The sequence below is a fragment of the Olea europaea genome, chromosome 8, assembly GCF_002742605.1.
Source record: "Olea europaea var. sylvestris chromosome 8, O_europaea_v1, whole genome shotgun sequence".
Lineage (NCBI taxonomy): Eukaryota > Viridiplantae > Streptophyta > Magnoliopsida > Lamiales > Oleaceae > Olea > Olea europaea.
The window spans coordinates 13823670-13848851 of record NC_036244.1 but is presented as its reverse complement, the minus strand read 5'-3'; the positions used below and the strand labels follow the sequence as shown (position 1 = coordinate 13848851).

Genomic DNA, 25182 nt, shown 5'->3' with positions numbered 1-25182 from the left:
GACCTTAAGGGGAGTTTATGTAATTTGCTATTTTGTTAATTTTCCTAGAAGGCGAACAACAAAAAAAGTCATTAAAAAAAAAATCCATTATTTACTTTAGCGAAGTTGACCTTTAGTGAACAAGTCGTAGTCCAAGAAATACACTTAGCCCACATTAGGTGCGTTATAGAGCTAAATAAGGAATACTTTAATTTTATCTAGTATTTGATGTAAATGATACTCAATTAGATTAATACGCTTAGTGATTGAATAGAATAACTCCCGAATATTTGACGATCTCATATTGTAGATATCAATTGATAAGTATCAGACTATTCATTCATTCATCATGTTGATGAATGTAAGAAAAATTCGCTTTTTAATATTTTTATTAATTAAAGTTTAAAAAAAAGGCAAGTTACTTATTATTTTTTTTTTTTGTGAGTAAATGAGTAAGTTTTAAATGATTAACTTTTTAATTCAAAAATAAAATGATAAGTTAACGTATAAATTATTTAGAAGGTAACTATTTTTTATTTTTTTTAAAGTATGTTGTTCAAACATATTTATGAAAAAGAGTCACTTAAGTACATTTTTTTTTTAATACTTGATCAAAAATATTGTCGTAAATATTTACTTTCAATATTGTGCATTTTTCTTAATTTAGTGTAACTCCAAATATTTAAACAATATTTTTATCGAACTTTTAATGACAAGTAGATCCATGCCATAAGAATTGGTTATGTAGCAAGAGAAATTAGTAAAAGAAAGCTTAGTAAAACGCAAGCAGGGCTGATTGCACAAAGCTACTACTAACCAGCTTAGCACTGTTGGGGGTTGGAAAATCGAACAGAAGAAAAAACGAACGGGACAGAATCATTAATATGTGATGAGCGGTGATGGCGAGTGGATGAGTATTGAATTTGAGAACGAACGGAGGAGCGGGTTTCCAGAAAATCTGCTCCCTCTCTCCACCCGTCTCTCTCTTGGCGTGTGTAATTTATGCGTGGCCCTCACTCAATACTCTTTTGAAAACATTATCATTTTTTTTGGCTGTTTCTTTGTTGTAACACCCACCCAGCACATCGTCCACCCTCGTACCAAACGGGACCATAATCAGTCTATGATCGACCTAATTGATCTGTATATCTACCTTATACATCAGCATTTACAACCCAGAAAGCGTTTTTGATATTTGTACATATTCAAAAATCAAAAATTTCTTTTCTTTTAACAGTTTCTTATGATTTGATCAATATCTTCCTTCTATATCAGCATTTTTGAACAAAACCCAGAAAGCATTTTTGACATTTGTACAAATCCAAGATCAATTTTTTTTCTGTTTTTGATAATCTGATCGACCTTTTGCCAACGATCCCTTGAAGGTATTGCATTAAGTTGAAAGTTCTATTTTGTTCTTTCAAGAATCATGGGTATCTTGGTTTCTGTGTGAACATGTATAAATCAGCATTTTATTTTTTACGGCTTTTATTTATTTATAGTTGGAGAGGCTTTTCAACTGCAGGATCAAGAGGGATTTAGTTTTTCTCGAATCTTGAAATTATTTAGTTTCTTTGAGGTCTCGACTTCCGTGATTATTTAAATTTTTTGCTAATATTTTTCACTGCTTCAATTGAATCTTGAAAGAAAAAGGAGAGTTTGTATATATAGTTTGATGATCTTAATTGGAGTTTTCCTTGGTGTTGTTTGGCTTGAAATTACAGGCCACAAGGAATCTATAGATGACGACGTTTCCAATTTATTTCTGGATTTTTTCATTCCATCAACTTTTATTATTAATACTTTTATTTTTATTATTATTATTTTTTTACTGGTGCTCTGTTCTCGTGCAATATTGAATACACTTATAATTTGTCCATCCAGTTAGTATTTAGCCAAATATTGTATCTATTTATTACTCAATGTGATGGAAAATATGTTTGTGCTTTTACATTTCAGTGTGGAGTTCGTCGGATTTGAAATCTGATATATTTTTCCATCAAATTTGATCGTTTGATTTGTATTGGTTGAATGGAGGAGATTTCGCTTCATTACATAATTTATTGTTGATTGCATTGATAGATTTCAATGATTTAGCACTTAATCCTTTTGATTATACTGTTTCATATAAGTTTTATGATTGATCCTCATCCCTTTCTATTTTGTTTTAGCATTTTGCCTCCTTGAAAACACTATAATATGGTTGGACACTATAATATGGTCCTTTAGGTCCATTGCTAACTTACAATTCCGGCAAATTTTCAAGTTCAACAAAGAAATGCATGGTTTATACAATATATATATGTAGGAGGGAGAGAGAAATATATTGGGGTAAATAGGAGATTTCAAAATTACTTGATAAAACATGAGATGTGCATTTTTCATCAAATGCTAAAAACCGTATTTAGCTTATAAATTGTAAAGTTCCTAATCAATTTCCTATTGCTGTCTGAGTAATAATTTCCCTTAAATTAAATTGTTGTATTTCAGTTCATTATATGCTAGTAAGTGATTTTTATGATGGCCTTTCCATTTTTCATGCAAAGAAAAATAATTCATAATTATGGCCAACATTGGTAAACCAACTTACTATGAATAGTGGATGTGTTGGTCACATGCAGCTGAAGAAATGTAATGACTTTTAGTCTCTAGAATTTGTGTGCTAGATTGTGGAAACTGGAATAAAATCCTCAAATCCTTTACAAGGAAAGTAGGGGAAATAGCTTCAAAACACAAGATTGATCGTGGTTTTAAGAAGATTTGTGTGCATTAGAATGTGGCAACTGAAATAAAATACTCGTTTCCTTTAAAAAGACTGCAGGGGAGATAGCTTTAATAACAAAAAATTGAGTGTGGTATAAGAAGATTTGGTGAATGGTGTGTATATGCAGGCAAGGCGAGTGATAATAAAACTCATTTTGGGCTATAAAGCAATAGGCAGGGCATGTACAAGCAACTCGAGTGTTGCATTCTTAGAAATCATGGCATAGTAATGAGATGCCTTAGTGTATTTTTTACATCTATGAAGAAGGGTGGGAAATGAAATCAGTCTCTCCCGTGTTTTTGTTTTTATTAAATCTTAAACATCCATTTCATTCATAATGCGTAATATCATACAATTTCACGAATCTTTCTATTTAATATCTCCCCAACTTTGGCTTGAGAAATGCTTATAATGGTCAATTATTTTTATCATGCTCCTGCCTTCTCCTACAAGGAAAATATCAATTTGAAATATTAAAAGAATGGAGAAGAAAGCAAATTAATCTGAAGTGAAAAAAGGAAGAAAGGAAGAAGAGAAATAAATGAGATATGTGCTGGAATAAAGGTCAACAATAGCACCAAAAATATCATAGTCAGTTTTGTAATTCGATTCTGTTGAGTTTTATAACCTTGATCCTCCCTGTATATTTTAACCAAAACTCTTATTTTGCAGGTGGAATATGGTTGATTACGCACTTCCTTCTTCAGAAGGACTTCCCTAGTAAATTAAATAGTTTTAGAAATGTATGGAGGTAACAAGAAGAATTCTGCAGTCCTTCCTTTTTTTGACAGCAAAAATATCCAGTGTCCTGCTGAGGCCTCAAATCAGCCACAGTTATATGGAAACTGTAAGTCGTACAATATTAACATAAGTGGGATATTCATTTGTTCAAAGATTTTACTCTATTTGTGCCTATAAGGTGATGATATGGATGCACTTTTTACTGCAATTACACAAGTTACTGGCTTTCTGGTTCATGCTTACTCGATATTTTCCCTCTGAACATGGGATAAATAATGATGATGATTGAGTACCTAGAGTTGCATGTTAAACACATTATCAGGTTAAACATGCTGGAAATGGTTCTATCTTCTGAGCTTAAGATGGTCATGATTGCAAAACCTTCTGAAATGTACATTTTTTATGTTAAATTTGACATGTCAACGTTTAGGGGATAGTTTGTGTGCAGGATTGGATTGGTCTGGACTCGACAATATTTAGTTTCTTTTTCTTTTTCCTTTTTAATAATTTCCTGTTCAATCCATCCAACCAAAAAGGCCATTAAGACACCCTGGTTAATTGGATAAGTGGTAAACTCCTGTAGGAGCATGCACCGTGAAGCCTGATCCTTATCTCTGCATAATAGTGGAAATATTAGTTATTTGTTTTGCCAGAAATCAGAGTACTCCGAACTCTTAACATCTCCACTGAGTTCTCCATGCAAATATTTCCGATCATTACTATGTATCTCTTCATCTCCGATAATCTGTTTATTATATTAGCTACGTCTCATATAATTTAGTTACTTTCATCATCTTGTAATTTATGGCTAAAGATATCTTCCCCCTCTTATGATTGTTCTACTTTTTCCACGGTGTTAATAGTAACAGTGACCACATCTATTTCTCTGAGAGCTATGCTAGCATTAGTATGGGTCGATGCGTTAAAAAACATTTGATGTCATTGACATTTGAATAGCATTAGACTAAATGGAGTGGCAAAAATGGATTGATGTAGTTAGCCCATGTTTATTGGATGAGTTGGTGATGTAGAAGGGGGGGAAAAAAAAAAATAAATAAATAAAAAAATAAAAAAAAAAATTATTGAACTAAGAGAAAAAAATGTAGCAAGAATTTTAACGTCACTGGATCTATTAAATCTAACAGATGAAAATTTTTCTCAAGATTCTTATTCATCTACTTGAAATTTTCAAAAATGCCAAATGTGTCAAATTTTCCATTTTTAGAATAATACACCCGAGGAGGGATGTCTCAGATGAGCTAGTTGGTTAGGTCAATAGCTATGAACTCACCATGGGAATAGTTTAAAACATAATGGACTTGATCTCAGAAGAGACACAACATTACGAGGTGAAGAGCTTACATCGAGATGCCAAACCTTGATGGGGTCCACATTAGTGAGAAATGCTAGTCGTATACATAATTATGTATAACAATATTGGAAAGTTCCCAAAATAGTAAAATAGAAAACTTCGATAGCTTAGAAGCAACGAGAAAATAATTCTGAATGAATCATAACCTACTTCCTACTCATATGTCTGATATATCTAGGTCAAATATCTCAATTCTCATTGAATTTTCTCATATGTTTTCGAGCTGTCATTAAATTTTATATGATTTTCAAGTTTGCATCGAACTTTTTCAAATCAATCATGCTAAATTTAGATCCTTTTTTACATCATTTTTTATATTGTGCCACGTGGCGATACATGATTGAACAATTTTGGAGCGGGAAAAAAAAGGGTTTCCTGTCAAACAATTTTTGAATTCCAATGTGATTGTACACAAAGATGTCAATCAAACAATGTACGCTTAGCATTATTCTTTCCAAAATGAATCTGAGTTACCATTGAATTTAAAAGTTTTTTGAGTTGTCATGGAGTTTACCAAATTTTTAACCCATCTGTCTTCCCACCATTTTCCGTTTCAAAAGTTAACAGACTTGATGATTATTAGACAATTTTTTACACGTGGCAATGTGGCATGCTTTTGACGTTAGTGTATGCCAGACCACCAAAATCGCTAGTGGTGTGCATTTTCAAAACGGTGAGTAGTGGATGGGATAACGTTTGGCAACTCGAAAAATTTTTGAAAGTTCAATGGCAACTGGAAAATATTTGGGGTAAGTTCAATGACAATTGAAAAACATTTGACCCAAATATCTATCATAATTTTCATTGCTTACTGCTTAGCTTCTAGTAGTTGTTGTTGGTCCACATCTATTTCGATCAGGCATGATGTGGCTGCATAGGAAGTATCCTTCCCAAATCAGGCATAATAAGCTTTTTTTTAATATATTTTAGATAATGTGGGTTAAGAGTTGGGACGCTTATTCAAGGAGGGTTGTCTCCAAGAGGGTATTCATTCCATGTGTAGCAATATAATCTGTATAAGGGATGATATTTGTACTACTTGGGTTTTGGAATAAAAATAATTAATCGCCTCATCTTTTGAATCTTGATTGCCTTTTAATATAAATGAGAACTCTTTGATGTGTTCTGTTCTATTTGTTTCACAGTGCTGATTGATTTTCATGTCGAATCAGTAAATTTTCTCCAAAATAAGCATGGCAGTCCAGGTCTCCCACATAATGAATGTGGCTGGGACACAGAAGCTATCTTGAGGTGCCAGAACCTTCAAATTTACTTGAATAACGACACTTGTCATGATGAAGCTAATAGACTGAGAAGCATTTCGAACCAGAATCCTGTTTCGACTGGATTGAGGTTGTCTTATGATGACGATGAGCATAACTCCTCCTCTATTACTTCTGCAAGTGGAAGTATGATGGCTTCATCGTCAATTATTTCGTCTCTCATAAATGACATCAAAACAGAATTCGACCAGCAGAATGAAGAACTCAAAAACTATATCAGAATTCAGGTACTTTTCGCTATTTCATTTTTTAATGAACTGTTTAGTTATACGGCCAACCATCTTTCTCTATCCAAATGAAGTTCCTCATTCGAGTTTAATCTACATAATTTAATTTTTCTTACTACTTGCTGTATCCTGATTTTCTGCTCACTAATTTTAGTTTCTTTTGAACAGGAAGAACATATAGCAAAAGGGGTAAGTGACATGAAACAAAGACACACGACTTCTTTGTTGATTGCTCTAGAGAATCGAGTCGGTAAGAAGTTGCAGGAGAAAAACCTTGAGTTCGAGAGCATAACTCGTAAAAACCGGGAACTTGTTGAGAGTATGAAGAAAGTTACAGCTGAAGCCCAGAGTTGGTGCTATATGGCTAAGAATAATGAGTCAATGTGTGACATACTAAAAACCAATCTCCAACAGGCAATGCAAGACTCTAACCAAGGGAAAGAAGGATTCGGAGATAGTGACATGGATGATGCTGCATCTTTCGTTGATCCAAACAAATACCTCGGCTTACCAGGTGGATCGGGCAAGCCTAAATCAGATAAGAATAATTTTTTATGTAAATTATGTAAAATGAAGGATGCGCGTATATTGTTAATGCCTTGTAGACACCTCTGTCTGTGTAAAGATTGTGAAGGTTCTGTTCATCTGTGTCCTGTGTGCCGGTTGATAACCACTGCTCATATCGAGGTGTACTTGTTGTAAAGAATTATGTTTTGATTTGGCATTTCACTTCTCATATGCTAAATGTATGTTATCAAATTTTATAAGTGTGCAAATGGATTGGTGGGTTTGTTATTTGGATGAAGCCAAATGCTAATAATATGTTTGGTACGCTGGATTGATGATAATTAAACTAGCTTGTGAACATGAAGCTCGGGGAAGATTTATGAAGTTAGTTTCCATGTTAAGTTCTCTGCATTGCATCTTAAAGGAACGGTCATGAATCTATTGTGTTTAAAAGGAAAATCGATTATGCTTCTCGGGAGTAATAGAATTCATTTGTTCATCAGAGACAGCAATGTGTAGAATTTTTGCACAAGACCATGCTCAATGAATGAAAAAAACATGAACAATTCTTCCAACTTGGAATCAATGCCTATAAATACCTCAGTGAAAATCCATCTTCTTTTCACGAACTGTTGCCTCTAACTTAATCTTCCTCTAATGAAATCCCAGAAATGCCTCCAAGAAGTTGAAGAATCTTTAGTTGAAGAATCTTTCTTGTATTCATAATGTTCTTCCAAGCCATTTGACACAGTCAAGTGACACCATGTCAAGCTTCCTTAGACCTGGAAAAATCCAACCCAGAGCTTTCTCCGGCTTCTGACCATTATTCTCTGACGAAGTTTCGATTTTGACCTCCAGATCATTGAGGCTGTGGACTCGATGAAGGAGACTCTTTCATGATTTTCGAGGTATGATTTAAGTCTACATCCTCTTGACAAGCCAGACACGTTTCTTTTGAATTCTGGTATTTTTCACACGTCTTCCAATTTGGCGTACCATTGCGTAGAATTATGACCATATGATCCCGTATCACGTAGAATTTCCATCCCCTACGTGCCAAAATAACGCTCCTTCCATCGTAACAGTGATCTTGTATGTCTTGCAATTTTGCTAGAAGTCGGTTGAGAGAATATGAGATTATAGCTTCAAGATATATTCTGGACGCCTATGGGGTAGGTTAAAAAGGCTTAAGAAATCGGTTCATGATACAAGTTTCATCGCAATTCTAGTATAAAAATCGTTTAGCCTAACATGCTAAGAAGAAGGAGAAGAAGGAGAAGAAGAAGAAGAAGAAGAAGAAAAATGTTCATCACCCAGAGTTCCTCGCAGCAGATTTTCAATCATCCCAAACATCTCAAATTTCCGAAGGACCAAATCTCAATCTCAAATCGCCCCATTCTTCACCCTTCATAGGCAAAATATTGAAGTTTCGGCGCATTGATGATGAGCTTAACAATTTGTCACTGATAAATATGCAATTCAGTGAGTGCCTCCTTGGAAATTTTAAGTTCCAGCCCTCCCTTCCATGATTGAAGATGTAATTTTTCAAGTACGGGGCAACCGGAAATTATCTTTTCCAATGTCATGCAACCCATCAGTGTATTTCTTAAAACTAGTTCTCGAAGTGAAGGCAGACCCAAAGAAACTGAAATTTCAATGAAACAGAAGTGGCCAATCTCCAATTTTGTGATTGATTTTGCAGTAAAGGCGGCAACACTCTGCAGGAGGGACTATAGGTAATAGGATAGTGTCCTTTCGAGTTAATAATGCTCAATTCTTTCACATTTCTTCTCAGGGCCAATCCTATCCAGTTCCAAACAATATTTCTGAAGTCGATATTATCGCTCATAAGCACGCAGACCCTAAATTTTTCGATGCTTAAATCGTTGAAGTTCCTTTTACGACGTACCAAAGTCTCTTCCAAGAATTTCCATATTATTTGATCGTTGGGAAAGAAATCCTGATCAAAATTGTACACCGGGGATGAGTACCACAAGGATCTCCATCTTCTGGCAAGAAAAGTAGTAGTTCTAGCATCTTTCGCCGGAGAAACGACATAATATGATGACAGATTGGATCTGGTAATTCTGAAATCCTGTCAACATTGTTTATAGAGAGTTCTTGATCATCTTTCTCCATGTTTTGACCTTTTGTAGCTTCCCTTTTTGTGCAAACCCTTATTAGGGTATATGTACGTAAAAAAAATTCAAGAAAAATTTTCTACTATGGCAACATAGTTCGAGTGGATGACTACTGAAGTTTTGGAGCTGACAAGGTTGGACCTATGTAGACTTCGATTCAACCCGTAACTTTTATATGTTTGGACGTGTTAAAATTATTTTGTGTCCAACTGCCAATGAAATTCTGTCAAGCCTACGAGTCTGACAAAATTAGTGGCAAAATCCCTTGAACATAGCACAATTGTTAACATTTTCCAGTTAATAAATGATGGCCTAGATTTTTTTTTATTAGATTGAATTTAGTTTTACTGAAACTTATGATAATTTTCTCTTTATTGAAGGTTTACGACTTCAATTTTTTCTATTTAAACTTTAATGCTTCTATTTATTTATTTATTTTTGTTATGTCCAGCGATCGACCCAAAGGGAAATATGAATAGGTAATCACTCAACCATAACTATGAGTGATCGAGCCGTAAGCCTTGGTTGGATTCCTAATTGCGAATGATCGCAGTGCTGTGAGAATCCTACCAAAGATGAAGTCATGTTTCATTAGGACTTTGTTCTTGTTCTACTAACTAATAACTCCTATCGAATCATACTTTCTTATAAGTATACCTCATTTTAAATGTTTTAAAAGTCATTAACATTTACTAATTCTTATACTTGTATTCTTGATTTTTTTTTTAATTATTTTTTTCATTTCATTCTTATCTTCAACATTTCATTGATCAGTACATCTTATTCGAGGTGAAGGTCTTCATCTAAAAATTCTATTTAGAGAGCTAAAATTGTTTATTTGTGCTCATATTTTTAAACAACCAACACACATGCGCGACTAAGTAATTGTTCCTTATTTTAATGGTTTGTTTGGCAGGGCTTTGTAAAAAGCTTTCTGAGGGAGCCATAGTGGGTGTACTTCCATTAAAAGCTCTTCTAATTAGATAAAATACTTTTAAGAAAATTATTTAAATATTTTCAAAAACAATTTTTAGCTTTACAAAAGCACTGCAAAGGGCCCTTATATACTTGGGGACATAATTGAGACAAGAAGGAAAGGTGAGGAACCTTTAATGTAATTGAAATATAGTTATTTATTTTTAAAAAATGTGGTACCAATATAATTATCCTAATAATTTTTTAAAACTATAATTACCCTAAAATTTATTTCTGCTAGACAATGGTAATTCTACATCTGACCTAGCTGAAATAGTTCATACACCGTATGTCAATGAATTTGGCCTCAATCAATCAGGTCCCTTTTTTATTCAGTTTTGCTACAATTACATCGAGGTTGATATTATTGTGAATAAGTCATTTTACGTGACATACATGTAGCGTTTAATTATTGATGCCACGTAAGACGACTATGACAGTGAACGACTGCAAATAGAATTACTCTTTATGATCTTTTTGACATTGAATGATGCTTTCCATACTTCAAAATCAATCACTAATGGAAGATTGCCATTTTTTATTTTTATTTTTTTTAACCAAATTTAGGTTTTTATGAGGCTGCCTACGCTTCAAGAACTTGTTTCAAGATACATTACAGTAAGTAACTTGATATTGGAACCAAATCTTGAAATTTTCAAAGGGAAAAGAATGGAACAATATAAGATCGGAAATTTGTGATCATTGACACTAATAAAAGCCTGTGTGACACATTCCATGTTGCAACTTGCAAGATTTATTTCTTGAAAGTCCACTCCTAGAAAACTTAACGTTGGAGAATTTTTTATTTTCAAAATTTGCTCATTACTTCGCAAAAGCTTCATTATTTTCGCTAGTTTGAATGTGAAGCATTGGTTGAGGTCAAAATAGATGTCCCAAATCTATTGGTATTAAAAATGTCATGGATAAATGATCACCTTTCATCTATAATATCATCGTTTCTCTTCTAGGTTTCAGTCAATTTGGAATTACACAGTAATAATTCCCCAATTTGATCCAATAAATTGAAGGACTCGTGCAAAAAATTCCAGCATTCGAAAGAAACGTGGATAGCTTGTCAAGAGGATGTCGACTTAATCATATCTTGAAAATGTGCAAGAGTCTTTTTTTCTCAGAATCATACTATAAGTAAAAAAAAATTTGACCCAAAATCCTTACAGACAATCATGGTGCGATATCATTGGAAGAAGAGAAAAAAAAGGAAAAAAAAAGGTCCACTTACATTTTGTCACGTCAGTATCGATACAAGTTGTTAAATATTTCATGTACTTATGGCTTTATTTTTTTGTCATGTGCATGGCCTCAAGAATTTTTGAGGTCAAAATCAAAACTTCACTGGACATTGTCAACGTAACATTCTGAATATAAGGATGATGTTTAAGAAGCTTATGTTTCTTGGGGAAAATGCTCCGAGAATATCCTTTGAGTACTTTAGTTTCGCGAAATAAAGTCTCATATGATGAAAAACTTTAGGTTATTCCTAATTTCAAATCTATTTAAAGACAAAAATGGTTAAAAGTTATGACTATATGGGAACAAACTTACTAGAATTTAGTTCACATGTTTGTTGTGATAGTTTGTGTTCTAGCACCGATCTGGAGCTACTTCTTCAACGAATTTTAAGTAAAATAGAGCAGTTTGGCCCCACTTGTTAGAGGTGCAGTAGAAAATGATGGCTACTTTTCGAAACTAACGGAAATAAAAATCATTTTTTGTCAAAAAAATCGGCTCCAAGCATGGGATTAATTTCATCGTAAATAGTTAAATTATTATCCTTAAACTTTCAATATTAATGCAAAAAGATTCTTTTAGTACAACTCTACACACATTTTGAGACAACCTCACAATTTGTCAATTTAACGGACGAGAAAGAATAAAATCCTGTGTACAGGGCAAATATTCACACGCGGACCCCAATGCAATAAAAATGAAAAAATAAAATAAAATCGACGCCACCCCATGTAAGACCCCTATAAGGGGTCTGTAAGAGCTAGAGCTATACGTCTAGCTCAATCCAACGAGAAATAAAAGCTTGGAAAGTGTGCAATCTAAACAATCAAGTTATAGTGGTGAAAAAACATATTTGGTAGAAGGTTTTATTTCAACTTAAAATCAACAATTAATTTTAATTACACATTTTATCAACTTTTATTAAAATCTACTAAAAATCTAATTTTTAATCTACATAATAAAGTCAAACTTTGTCAAGTACTTTTTTTTTTATCGGTTTTGACTAGGTTGATTTGATCAACTTAGATCCATTTTATTTAGAGGGTGTTTGGTAGGAATTTTTATGTGAAAATGAATTTTTGAATAGTAAATTGATGGGAAATGTGTGGTTGAAAAATAAGAAAAAGTTTTTGATTTACGTGTAATATTATTTTAATAAAGAATGTGTGGTTGAAAAGAAGAGAGAAAAATGCATTTTGATAAAAATGGGTGCCAAACAGGGCTTTATTTTTTTCAAAAAGTTTCTTTTCCAATTTCGAATTTCAAGGCTTGTTAGACTGACTTAGCTAAAAATTCCAGCCAAAGTAATTAATTATTTTTAATCATATATTTAATGATCATCACTTTATCAACCTCTCAATTATATATATTTCATTAATTTGTATTAAAATTCACTAAAAATTTTATTTTTAACAAAATCAAACAAGGACTTAACAAATATTTGTTAATTGTTACTATTCAACTTTTTAACGGATTATACTTCAATTTTAACTTTTATTAAAATATGATAAAAATATATAAAAAGCTTCCAATGATATAATTTACATGAAATTGCTACCTGTAAACAAAAAATTAGACTGCAAACCCTCTGCATATTAATTGACATTTCTGCTCTGTGCTGACCAGAAAACTGATCCTGCTTTCCAACAAGAACAAATTTGATATTCAGTTGTACTTTGGGATATCATTCTGTTTTTACCTTCCTAACAATGTATAACCAATGAAAACCCAGAAAATTTTATCCTTTGCAAGCACCATAACATCTTTTACTCAGAAACACACGCTCCTAGTTTTACCACATTCTGTTTTACCGTTACACTCGTTATGCGAACATCGTCATGCTAGTAAAAATATTTACATGCATAACAAAGCCATTGATAATTTAATAAAAGCTGGATCTTTTGTTTCTGCCCTCAAACTGTTCTACGAAATGCCCAAACGCGATGTTGTTACATGGAACATTATGGTTTCGGGACATTATAGAAATGGGCTTCCTATAAAATCTTTATATTTTTATAATCAGATGGTTTCGGAGGGAATTGTTGAGAATCCGTCAACTTTTTCATCTGTTTTGAGCGTGTGTTGTAATGCAGGGCTGTATAGAGAAGGACTTGTAGTTCATTGTAGAGCGATTATTTTGGGCTTAAGCATGAATATTTACATAAGTTCTGTACTTGCTGATCTATATATGAAAATGGGAGTTCTTGATATTGCTTTAAAATTGTTTAATAATTTGCCCGAGAGAAATTTGGCTACATGGAATGTGATTTTACGTGGGTTTTGTGATATGGGTCGAACGAGAGAGATGTTAAGGTTGCTTAGAAATATGGTATTGGAGGCTGTGGAGCCTAATGGTCTTAGTTTTTGTTATTTCATTCGGGGTAGCAGTTATGAGAGGTGTTTAGACGAAGGAATGCAGCTGCATTGTTGTGTCACTAAGAAAGGATTGGTTGAATCAAATTTGTTTGTAGCCAATGCTTTGGTGGATTTTTACTCTGCTTGTGGGAGTGTGGTCGATGCTTGGAAATCTTTTCAAGTTATTCCACCAGAGGATGTCATTTCTTGGAATTCAATGATTTCGGTGTGTGCATCCAATGGTTTTCTGATTGATGCTCTTGAGTTCTTTGAAAGAATGCATTTTTGGGGCAAGAAGCCGTCAGCTTGTTCATTCTTAGGATTCTTAAAGTTAGCTGGTGCAACAAAGAATATAATACTTGGGAATCAAATTCATTGTTGCGTTTTGAAATTGGGTTTAGACATCGACAGTGTCCTTGTTCTGTCTGCATTGATTGACATGTATGGAAAATGTGGAGACATCGAGAGCTCGGTGGATATTTTTGAGAATGTTCCAAAGAGAGCTCTCGAGTGTTGTAACTCACTTATGACATCTTTGCTTCGATGTGGTCTAATCGATGATGTGATTGAGTTGTTTGGTCTGATGATTGATGAACAGATTGGATATGATGAAGTAAGCCTCTCCTCAACTCTGAAAGCACTGGCGATGTCTACTTTTGCTAGTTCCACCAGCTGCATGTTGCTGCATTGTCATGCAATAAAATCTGGTTATGAATCTGATAATGCAGTCTCTTGTTCTTTGATTGATGCATATTCTAGATCTGGTGAAGTTAGATTTTCCCGCCAGGTTTTCAATCAGCTTTCCTTACCAAATTCCATTTGTTTCACATCTATTATCAGTGCACTGGCGCGAAATGGAATGGGAATGGAATGTCTGGTGATGTTTCATGCAATGATCCAAAATGGTCTAAAACCTGATGAAATAACATTTTTGTGTATTCTAATGGGGTGCAACCATTCAGGACTAGTAGAAGAGGGAAAATCGCTCTTCTATTTGATGCAAAATGATTATGGGATACTCCCAGATAGGAGGCATTATTCATGTATGATTGATCTTTTGGGTCGTGTAGGTTTACTAGATGAAGCAGAGCAGTTGCTGAAAGAAGCACCAAGGGATGGAAAATCTGCGATATGGAGCTCAATGTTAAGGAGTTGCAGAATTCACCAAAATGAACAAGTGGGAAAGAGAGCTGCTGCAACACTAATGGATCTTGAGCCGGAGCATCCTGCTGCTTGGCTACAAGCTTCAAGTTTCTATTCTGAAATTGGGGATTTTGACTCTGCAACACGATTCCAGGAGGTTGCTGTGGCAAGAAAGATTAGAAGAGATATAGGTCATAGTTTGATTGAGGTGCATGGTCACCGGTAAACATGCACCATATATAATAGGTGATCGACAAAATCTGGTACAAAGAATACCTGGAAATACAGAATACTATAGCATCTGGCATTGTCAGACAACTTCTCAAAGAAGAATGTGATTTTGAACTGGAAGAATTGATGCTTTTGCTATTGTTAGTAATTAAATTTGAAATTCAGACTCCGCTAGTGGGAAACCAGAACTGATAGAACACAGATTTAAACTCTTAAGTGCTTAATTCTGTTCTTTTTACATGTTTACAGCAGCTCAAGTTTAGTCTAATGAAGAAGAACTCTGCATGAATATCTTGAAAGCCAGTAGCTGAATTTCGCCCTCCTTTGAGGTACAATTAAAACAGCCTGAGGATCAAGAATTGGCTGGTAATCATATCATTCTTGATTTAAAGAAGTGGCTGAAAGATTTGACATCTGATGAACAGCATCTTATAGTAATTATACCTACAAATATTAGGAACGTCAAAGAGAGAATTTCATTCTCTGCTATTGGAATGTAGTCCTCTGTTTCATTTTCTAGGTGGACAATAGGACTTACTGAATGGAAAGAGTATCGCTCCAAGGCAACTTCTTGATATCAGTGATGGACAAGGTAGTGGCAGATCCAGCCAGTACTATCAAAGCTACTGGACATCGATGGTTGAACTTGTGAGTATTAACATAACTATTCAACTTTGAATACCTCCATCTTAACAATACATTGCACTTAAAATTGTCAGATTTATTTTAGGCAATCACCTTAATACTATTGCCTCATATTTTCTTGTGCTTCTGCGCATAATAAATAAAATGCTGCGGAAAAAGCATTTTCCATTATATCACAGCATCAATAATCTGTGGCATTAAAGAGTCCATCTTTCTTTGCTCAAAAATTAAATGAATTAGTTAAAATTTGATTTCACATTTTGTTGTAATGCAACCAGTGCGGAAGCGGAATCAATTCTTGAATTTTGTAAGATAATAATTTAATTGGAAATTCCTTAATCTTACCAATACAAGGAAACTGAACAACGTTACTAAAAAGGAGAAAAAAAAATCTAAAATCCTAAAATGAAACAAAATACTTATCTAAAAGGGAAAAAAATAATAATTAAAAAAAAAAAAAAATCCTACTATACTAATAACAAACTTCTATTCTACTTATAATAAAATTGTCCTACATAATTAACAATGATTTTTTGTTTTGTTTGTATAATCAACTTCCGAGTAGGATACACCGAGAAGCAGTACAAAATGTTGGCCTACCTCTTTTGGCAACTAGCGAGCAGCATTCATACTGAACAAAGCAGTATCTTATGCCGGCACAAATCAATCAGACCCGATCAATTATACTTGTGAGATGTATTTTGCTACAGACAACAAAGTACTATTAATCTTTTCTCTTAGTTAAGTCATTCAAGATCTTCTCTGTTCTAATATTGTCCTGTTGTTGTTGGCATCTTCATTGTATCCAAAACATGAGCCCGTAAAATAAGCAAAATAAGTCATTTTCTGCTTTGATTGCTTGTCATTTTGTAGTTACTTGTACACAATAGGTAGTAGTTTAGTTCAGAAATCTTGTGTGCCTGCTGGACATGTGGTATTTTAATTGTACATTATAACTGATTATGTGTTGTTTATGATAAACAACAAAGAATAGTACACCACCTGTACTTGTTCTCAACTATTATGTAATATATACGTAAAAGAATGGGGACGATTTTAGTACTCACCTAGTAATAAATTGAAATGATATAAATCCATGATTGAATACCACCAACAGACTAGCTGTTCAATTAGATTTGTGAAATCTAGGAATGTATTATGATTCAAATCAGGGGTGCCAACTAATCCTTGTAATAATGTTCAGAGAATATTTGCTTATATATTATGAATTTACTGGATTATGCTTAAAAGATTATTGATTTGCATCCGTTGCAAAGCCATATTGGATCATATGCATGATTAGTGAAATTACCAAGTTAATTTATCCATAGATTTCTTAACTCTAATTTAACACAAATTCTAACTCTATTTGTTTTGATAAATTTCAAACGTGGTTGCTCATTTCTAGTTGCTCGACTTTCACAGTTAATGTTACTTCACTCTTGAAATACCCTCACATAGTATGCACTTATTTGTTATATACATATATATAATGTTGAATTGTTGTTGTCTAATCTTTTATTATTGTATGGTTGTTGTCTTATCGACTTATCTATACTGAGATTATTGTTACTAGATCATCTTTTTATTGAATAATGTGTATTGTTGTTGCTTCGTCCCCTCTTCTTCTTCTTCTTCATTTATTTATTTATTTATTTTTTTAAATTTATGTCATTTTTAAATTTTACAAATGAAAGGTCAACCTTCTGCCAGGAAAGGAAAGACATTGTTTTCATTTTTTAGAAAGACAGTTCAATCTAGTGAAAGTACAATTCATTACGGAATAAATGAAAAATGAACATTTAATTTCTACCGTGCAACACTTTATGAAGAGAGCTTGCTGGACAAATAGATTTTGGGTTTGTTTGATAGTTATTTTGAGAATTAATTTTTTGATCGTTAGAGAGAAAAACGGGTGTTACTATGAGAAAAGAAGTAAAAAATATGACGGCTTGAAAGTGAAATAACGATTAAAAAATTGATTTTTTGGAGTGAGAAATCAATACCAAACATGCACCTAGATTTTATCATAGATAAAAATTATGTTTCAAATCCTCGACGTAAGCAACTCAATACTATTGTCCTTCAATATATGTTGGAAAAATAAGTAAATGGGTCACTTTTGGCATAAATTTGAGTGGAACCCGTTGGTCCGATTTGGAAGATCAAAGTTGATCTGTGTTCTCCTCCGTGAGAGTATCGAAACCATATATTTACTTACCGAAATTGATTAACGGATGAATGAGAAATTGGAGCTCAAAATTGGCCATTGGAAAATAGTTTATGTGGAAAAAGTGACATTTGTCCCACATAGAAAAATGAAGAAAGCATGAACCACTTTATATATGCCTACACTTTGGAATGGTGTAATATCATGTGTAGTATAGAGGCTTTCTCCACGCGCCCGCAGGGGGTGCAAATCTCGGACCGAAATAGCCTTCAAACCTTAAACTTGGGTGCGGGCGTGACCTGCGCACACGAATTTCAGACCGAACAAGGCAAAATTCGCCCCTTCGGAGAGCCCACGTTTTGCAATTTTTTTTGCTTTCTCCAATGACTTTTGAGTTTATGAAACTGCAAAAACTCTAATGGATTCCCAATGGTCACAGTGTTAATGAGCAGTAACTTCAATGGACTCCCAATGGTCACAATGTTAATGGGCAGTATGCCTATAAATAGACTCATTCTCCAGCAATCTAACACACTCGAAAATCTCACCTACATTCCTGCATACACAGTTTCTTGAAAACAATAATATTTGCAAAAACATAAAATCTTTTGGTCCTAAAAGCAAAGCCAATCCGTGAATGCTTATGGGTTTCTATTGGCCACACATTTTTTATTGACTGATAGATACAAACAAAAAATGACAAAAAAGGGGAAAAAATTGTTTTAAGATGATATATACACATAATGGATACAAGAAGTTCCACTCTTTATTTTTCGATAAATTTTCATCGTTCCCTTCAATTTATCACTATTTTTACTAGAATTTGACTCTGAACGTAGTTAATAGGTGATGTCTCTGTGAAATGTACGCATCACATTATTTGTCAACCTACCACAACCCTCCTTATCGGGGTTTTGAAACTAGATAAGAACACAAGCAAAGTTTTGTGTCTATTTTAGATCATTTTGTGGAATTAATCAATTGAATTTGACATGGTAATTAAATGCTCATTTTAATTTTCATATATATATATATATATATATATAGGATTTTTACCTTTTCAAATAGGTCAAAATTTGAATATTATGGAATTTCTGCAACACGATTCCAGGAGGTTGCTGTGGCAAGAAAGATTAGAAGAGATATAGGTCATAGTTTGATTGAGGTGCATGGTCACCGGTAAACATGCACCATATATAATAGGTGATCGACAAAATCTGGTACAAAGAATACCTGGAAATACAGAATACTATAGCATCTGGCATTGTCAGACAACTTCTCAAAGAAGAATGTGATTTTGAACTGGAAGAATTGATGCTTTTGCTATTGTTAGTAATTAAATTTGAAATTCAGACTCCGCTAGTGGGAAACCAGAACTGATAGAACACAGATTTAAACTCTTAAGTGCTTAATTCTGTTCTTTTTACATGTTTACAGCAGCTCAAGTTTAGTCTAATGAAGAAGAACTCTGCATGAATATCTTGAAAGCCAGTAGCTGAATTTCGCCCTCCTTTGAGGTACAATTAAAACAGCCTGAGGATCAAGAATTGGCTGGTAATCATATCATTCTTGATTTAAAGAAGTGGCTGAAAGATTTGACATCTGATGAACAGCATCTTATAGTAATTATACCTACAAATATTAGGAACGTCAAAGAGAGAATTTCATTCTCTGCTATTGGAATGTAGTCCTCTGTTTCATTTTCTAGGTGGACAATAGGACTTACTGAATGGAAAGAGTATCGCTCCAAGGCAACTTCTTGATATCAGTGATGGACAAGGTAGTGGCAGATCCAGCCAGTACTATCAAAGCTACTGGACATCGATGGTTGAACTTGTGAGTATTAACATAACTATTCAACTTTGAATACCTCCATCTTAACAATACATTGCACTTAAAATTGTCAGATTTATTTTAGGCAATCACCTTAATACTATTGCCTCATATTTTCTTGTGCTTCTGCGCATAATAAATAAAATGCTGCGGAAAAAGCATTTTCCATTATATCACAGCATCAATAATCTGTGGCATTAAAGAGTCCATCTTTCTTTGCTCAAAAATTAAATGAATTAGTTAAAATTTGATTTCACATTTTGTTGTAATGCAACCAGTGCGGAAGCGGAATCAATTCTTGAATTTTGTAAGATAATAATTTAATTGGAAATTCCTTAATCTTACCAATACAAGGAAACTGAACAACGTTACTAAAAAGGAGAAAAAAAAATCTAAAATCCTAAAATGAAACAAAATACTTATCTAAAAGGGAAAAAAATAATAATTAAAAAAAAAAAAAAATCCTACTATACTAATAACAAACTTCTATTCTACTTATAATAAAATTGTCCTACATAATTAACAATGATTTTTTGTTTTGTTTGTATAATCAACTTCCGAGTAGGATACACCGAGAAGCAGTACAAAATGTTGGCCTACCTCTTTTGGCAACTAGCGAGCAGCATTCATACTGAACAAAGCAGTATCTTATGCCGGCACAAATCAATCAGACCCGATCAATTATACTTGTGAGATGTATTTTGCTACAGACAACAAAGTACTATTAATCTTTTCTCTTAGTTAAGTCATTCAAGATCTTCTCTGTTCTAATATTGTCCTGTTGTTGTTGGCATCTTCATTGTATCCAAAACATGAGCCCGTAAAATAAGCAAAATAAGTCATTTTCTGCTTTGATTGCTTGTCATTTTGTAGTTACTTGTACACAATAGGTAGTAGTTTAGTTCAGAAATCTTGTGTGCCTGCTGGACATGTGGTATTTTAATTGTACATTATAACTGATTATGTGTTGTTTATGATAAACAACAAAGAATAGTACACCACCTGTACTTGTTCTCAACTATTATGTAATATATACGTAAAAGAATGGGGACGATTTTAGTACTCACCTAGTAATAAATTGAAATGATATAAATCCATGATTGAATACCACCAACAGACTATCTGTTCAATTAGATTTGTGAAATCTAGGAATATATTATGATTCAAATCAGGGGTGCCAACTAATCCTTGTAATAATGTTCAGAGAATATTTGCTTATATATTATGAATTTACTGGATTAAGCATTAATGACACCTGGATTAGGATGTAGAGGCCAATCCTGTTGCATTAGTTCTGCAGCTGGATTAGCATGGAAGTATTAAGAAAGACAATTGAAAAGTTTGAATGAGTTTTCCTGGGATCTGAATCGAATCTCTTCTCTTGAATTCGGTGACCTATGTTAAGTTATCGATTGCGTAAGCCTGCAATAACAACATAATTTGAAAAAGCATACAGAAAAATTGTATTAGATTAGTATTAGTTAATCATTTGGATTAATTAGTGATCCCGAATTTTCCACTACTTTATGGTGACTTGTTGGCACTGGTTTTACATTTCGTTCATGGGATTAAAGAGAAAAGGGGCTCGGCGCATGCGTGAGAAAAGCAATGAGGTCAATCCTTTTCCTAATATACAACATGAATTCTAGCTATGATATGTAGTTGGACTCTCAAATCGATCCAAATGAATCATCCTTTCCGTCGCGCAAAATCTTCCTCATAGGCAGGAAGATTTTAAGTTCTGTCTGTATTACTATGAAAGCAAAGGTATTTTATTATATTTCTTGGTTGCTGATAGCTGAATAAGATTAAATTTTGGTTAGTTTATGTAGAGAATGATACAAATATAGTTAGGGGACTAAATATTATAATTAAGATTTTGTCATATTAAGTGGAATCTACCATTGTAGATGGTGCACTATTCAGTACATCTTTCATAGTTTATTACACCGTTTCTGGAAAGTGATGATGAATTATTTTTAAATGAACATTTTTGTTTTGTTGGAAAAAATGGCATTCTCTTTAAGCATTTTGTAAAAGTAGTGTTCTTTACTTGAGAATTCACAAAACGACAAATTTTCTTAACAATACATTGCCAAAAAAACGAAAGGACGCCATGATCGAATTGATCCTCAATTTGACCCTTAATTTGATCGGATTGAGTTGAGTTGACGAGAATTCTAAGTGGATACATGTTTTGTTCTTGTTATATATCTTAATATTCACATAAAAACTCACAAGTCGAACTTCAGAAATACATCTCTTACATTCATCGATTCCTTTCAAAATCGTCACATTTACTTGTGCACAAGTCCAACATGTGAATGTCCAAAAGTGTATTATGTATCAGAATTCATTGCAGTAAACTCCAAAAACAAGTTATTTCTATAGAGATCCCTGTGAAAAAGAAACAAATTACAATGCAAGTTTTTTTCTTGGTTTTGAATTCAAGAGATACATGAAGTTAGTATGCGGACATTTTGAATTTAATGGAATACATGATATTTAGTTATTTTTGAAGAATATTTGAATATAATTAATTATTTTTTATTTTATTTTATTTTATTTTATTTTTTCACTACTGGGCTTTTTCTGTTCCTCTCTCTCATAAATTGGTAATCTAAAGAGTCTACAACATTTTGTTTTATTTTATTTTAAACTATCCATAATTGCGTGGGGCCATGGGGATACTAAGCCTTGAATAAAATCACTTAGTCAGACTTAAAAACAGATAGTAAAGAGATAGATTGATGTGTCAGAAAATGATTTGATGTTTTTGTTTTAATTTTTCAAACTGTCTAATCATGCGTTGATACGTCCCATCTAAATTTGAGCATGAATGTGTAGCATAATTGAAGTACGTAATAAAAAAAAAGGCTAAACAACCCCATAGAACTCTTTATATGTGGCTAACGCTCCCTCCTCACAACCTTCGTATCTTTGTTCTTTCGTAGTTATTTTTACACAATCATTCAATTTAAACTGCAAGCATAACAATGAAAACATGTTATGATGGAAAAAGATTAAATAGCACTTGAGATTACTAGACAAATTGAAAGTCAAGTGAGTGACAATTCTAAAATATTTTGACAGAAAAAGACATGTGAACCCAACCTAAACTATATATATAGGGATGTCAACGAGTCGAGCCAAGTCGGCTCGCTAGTCGAAATTCAAGACTCGAGCTTGGCTTTGTTAAAATGATCGAGCTTTTTTCCGGAGCCAAAAAAATTAGACTCAACATGAACTTTCGGCTCTGACCTTTTTGAGTCGAGTCGGGGCAGCTTGATTTTGGTATTTTTTTTATTATTAAAAGACAGCTTGCCTTTAAATTTTTTATTTTTTTATTTTATTTATAAGTATAGGCTCGTGAGCTCGAGCCGGCGAGCCACACGGGCCGGCTTCGGCTTTGCTTGGCAACCCAACATGGGGCTCGACCCGAGCTTCGGCTCGGTTCTCTCGAGCCTCGAGTCGGGGGGCTCGAGCCTTTTTCGAGCTGGGTCACGGGCGGTTCGAGCCTACTAGCCAAATTGTCATCCCTAAGTACATATAAAATATCGGAGAACCCCTTCCAAGGTTCTAGGGACAAGAGTTTTGGGGGTCCAGTATTTAGTTTGGTGTAAGTTGGGATACCTGGATATTAAAAAAAAATATATATATATATATATCGGAGAACCCCATATACGTTGCTTGCCAGACATTTTTCTTCAATTATGCATTATGTAGGTATGTACGTGTACTTAACACGCATACCCTGCCCAATATTGGCTACAAGGGCCATTGTCACTATTTATGACAAATTGACAATACCTCATATTAGAGTTCATATGTTCCAACTCCCACGGTGGGTATAGGGCAAAAAATATAGCTTGCATTATGGGCTAACAAAGAAAAGGGAAGTATCAAAATTTCATGTCATCTCCAAAAACAATAATATTTGCAAAAACATAAAATCTTTTGGTCCTAAAAGCAAAGCCAATCCGTGAATGCTTATGGGTTTCTATTGGCCACACAGTTTTTATATACTGATAGATACAAACAAAAAATTTTTGAGTGGGACCCGTTGGTCTGATTTGGAAGATCAAAGTTGATTTGTGTTATCCTCCGTGAGAGCATCGAAACCATTTATTTACTTGCCAAAATTGATTAACAGATGAATGAGAAATTAGAGTTCAAAGTTGGCCATTGGAAGATGGTTTATGTGGGAAAAGTGACATTTGTCCCACATAAGAAAATGAAGAAAGCATAAACCACTTTATATATGCCTACACTTTGAAATGGTGTAATCATGTGTAGCATAGAGGCTCTCTCCACGTGCGCCCGCAGGGGGTGCAAATCTCGGACCGAAATAGCCTTCAAACCTTAAACTTGGGTGCGGGCGTGACCTGCGCACACGAATTTCAGACCGAACAAGGCAAAATTCGCCCCTTCGGAGAGCCCACGTTTTGCAATTTTTTTTGCTTTCTCCAATGACTTTTGAGTTTATGAAACTGCAAAAACTCTAATGGATTCCCAATGGTCACAGTGTTAATGAGCAGTAACTTCAATGGACTCCCAATGGTCACAATGTTAATGGGCAGTATGCCTATAAATAGACTCATTCTCCAGCAATCTAACACACTCGAAAATCTCACCTACATTCCTGCATACACAGTTTCTTCTTTTCTGCATTCCTTGTCCAGTAAGGTCTTGTTCTTGTGGTGATATTGTTCGGATACTAGATCAGTTCGTCAGAGTAGTATCTACGGTGCTCAGATTCTACTATATACCGTTGTATTCTGGGAAATAGACGCTCGGATTAAAACTCAAGCACGTACGATGAGAGGACGAATCTGTTTTAAGAACACTGTGTTTACACAGGCTTCAGGTTAAAAGTTTATATGAAGTTTGTTCTCTGAAATTTCTGTTAATTTTCAACTTTCCCGTTTAGATTTATTAAATTAACGTGTTTTACATAACTTAATATAATTTAGTTCTAAATTAGATTAATATATTGTGATTTATGATAATTTAATTTATTGTGTAATTAACGAATATTATAAATCGGCATGAGAAAACTCAATATTTAATCTTATTGTATGCTTTAAATCAAGTTTGTGCAAATTCGGTATACAACCTGTATATACGATATGTTGCATATACGGCGAGCTGCCTGGAAATATGATAAGCTACATACACGGTCTATTGCATATACGGTAAGTGCAATTTCGATATCTAAAATGCATATTTGGTACCCGTAAATTCGGTATCATTCCACCAACATAATTTCCAACAAAATTGTTTTAAGATGATATATACACATAATAGATACAAGAAGTTCCACTCTTTATTGTTCAATAAATTTTCGTCGTTCCCTTCGATTTATCACTATTTTTACTAGAATTTAACTCTGCGCATAGTTAATAGGCGATGTCTCTGTAAAATGTACGCATCACATTATTTGTCAACATACCACAGCCCTTCTTATCGGGGTTTTGAAACTATAAGAACACAAGCAAAGTTTTGTGTCTATTTTAGATCATTTTGTAGGATTAATCAATTGAATTTGACATGGTAATTAATTGCTCA

The 25182-nt window shown here is 33.7% G+C and overlaps 2 protein-coding genes across 4 annotated transcripts; both read left to right on the top strand.

Annotated features, from left to right (window-relative positions):
- The first annotated feature begins 825 nt into the window (after positions 1–825).
- On the top strand, positions 826–7171 carry LOC111398879 (E3 ubiquitin-protein ligase BOI-like). 3 transcript variants are annotated; one of them, XM_023026026.1, is made up of 4 exons: positions 826–1364; positions 3416–3590; positions 6029–6366; positions 6535–7171. In XM_023026026.1, the coding sequence occupies exons 2-4, from the start codon at positions 3485–3487 to the stop codon at positions 7066–7068; spliced, it is 978 nt and encodes a 325-aa protein (XP_022881794.1). In that variant the 5' UTR covers positions 826–1364; positions 3416–3484; the 3' UTR covers positions 7069–7171. The 3 variants fall into 3 exon arrangements, with proteins under 3 accessions (XP_022881794.1, XP_022881792.1, XP_022881793.1); XM_023026024.1 differs by having other exon boundaries at positions 6002–6366; XM_023026025.1 differs by lacking the exon at positions 826–1364 and adding an exon at positions 1825–3334 and having other exon boundaries at positions 6002–6366.
- A 5924-nt stretch (positions 7172–13095) lies between these two features.
- On the top strand, positions 13096–15507 carry LOC111398315 (pentatricopeptide repeat-containing protein At3g20730-like). The gene is made up of 4 exons (XM_023025233.1): positions 13096–14957; positions 15050–15110; positions 15311–15400; positions 15487–15507. The coding sequence occupies exons 1-4, from the start codon at positions 13096–13098 to the stop codon at positions 15505–15507; spliced, it is 2034 nt and encodes a 677-aa protein (XP_022881001.1).
- Positions 15508–25182: the final 9675 nt, after the last annotated feature.

What these genes read in the sequence shown, in the direction of transcription:
- LOC111398879 (XM_023026024.1), top strand. Translation starts at nt 3,485, where the DNA reads ATGTATGGAGGTAACAAGAAGAATTCTGCAGTCCTTCCTTTTTTTGAC. An exon ending in GCCACAGTTATATGGAAACT is followed by an intron (nt 3,591 to 6,001) that starts GTAAGTCGTACA and finishes TTTGTTTCACAG; the next exon opens with TGCTGATTGATTTTCATGTC. An exon ending in AAAACTATATCAGAATTCAG is followed by an intron (nt 6,367 to 6,534) that starts GTACTTTTCGCT and finishes TCTTTTGAACAG; the next exon opens with GAAGAACATATAGCAAAAGG.
- LOC111398315 (XM_023025233.1), top strand. Translation starts at nt 13,096, where the DNA reads ATGCATAACAAAGCCATTGATAATTTAATAAAAGCTGGATCTTTTGTT. An exon ending in ATTGAGGTGCATGGTCACCG is followed by an intron (nt 14,958 to 15,049) that starts GTAAACATGCAC and finishes TGGCATTGTCAG; the next exon opens with ACAACTTCTCAAAGAAGAAT. An exon ending in CTGATGAACAGCATCTTATA is followed by an intron (nt 15,401 to 15,486) that starts GTAATTATACCT and finishes TTCATTTTCTAG; the next exon opens with GTGGACAATAGGACTTACTG.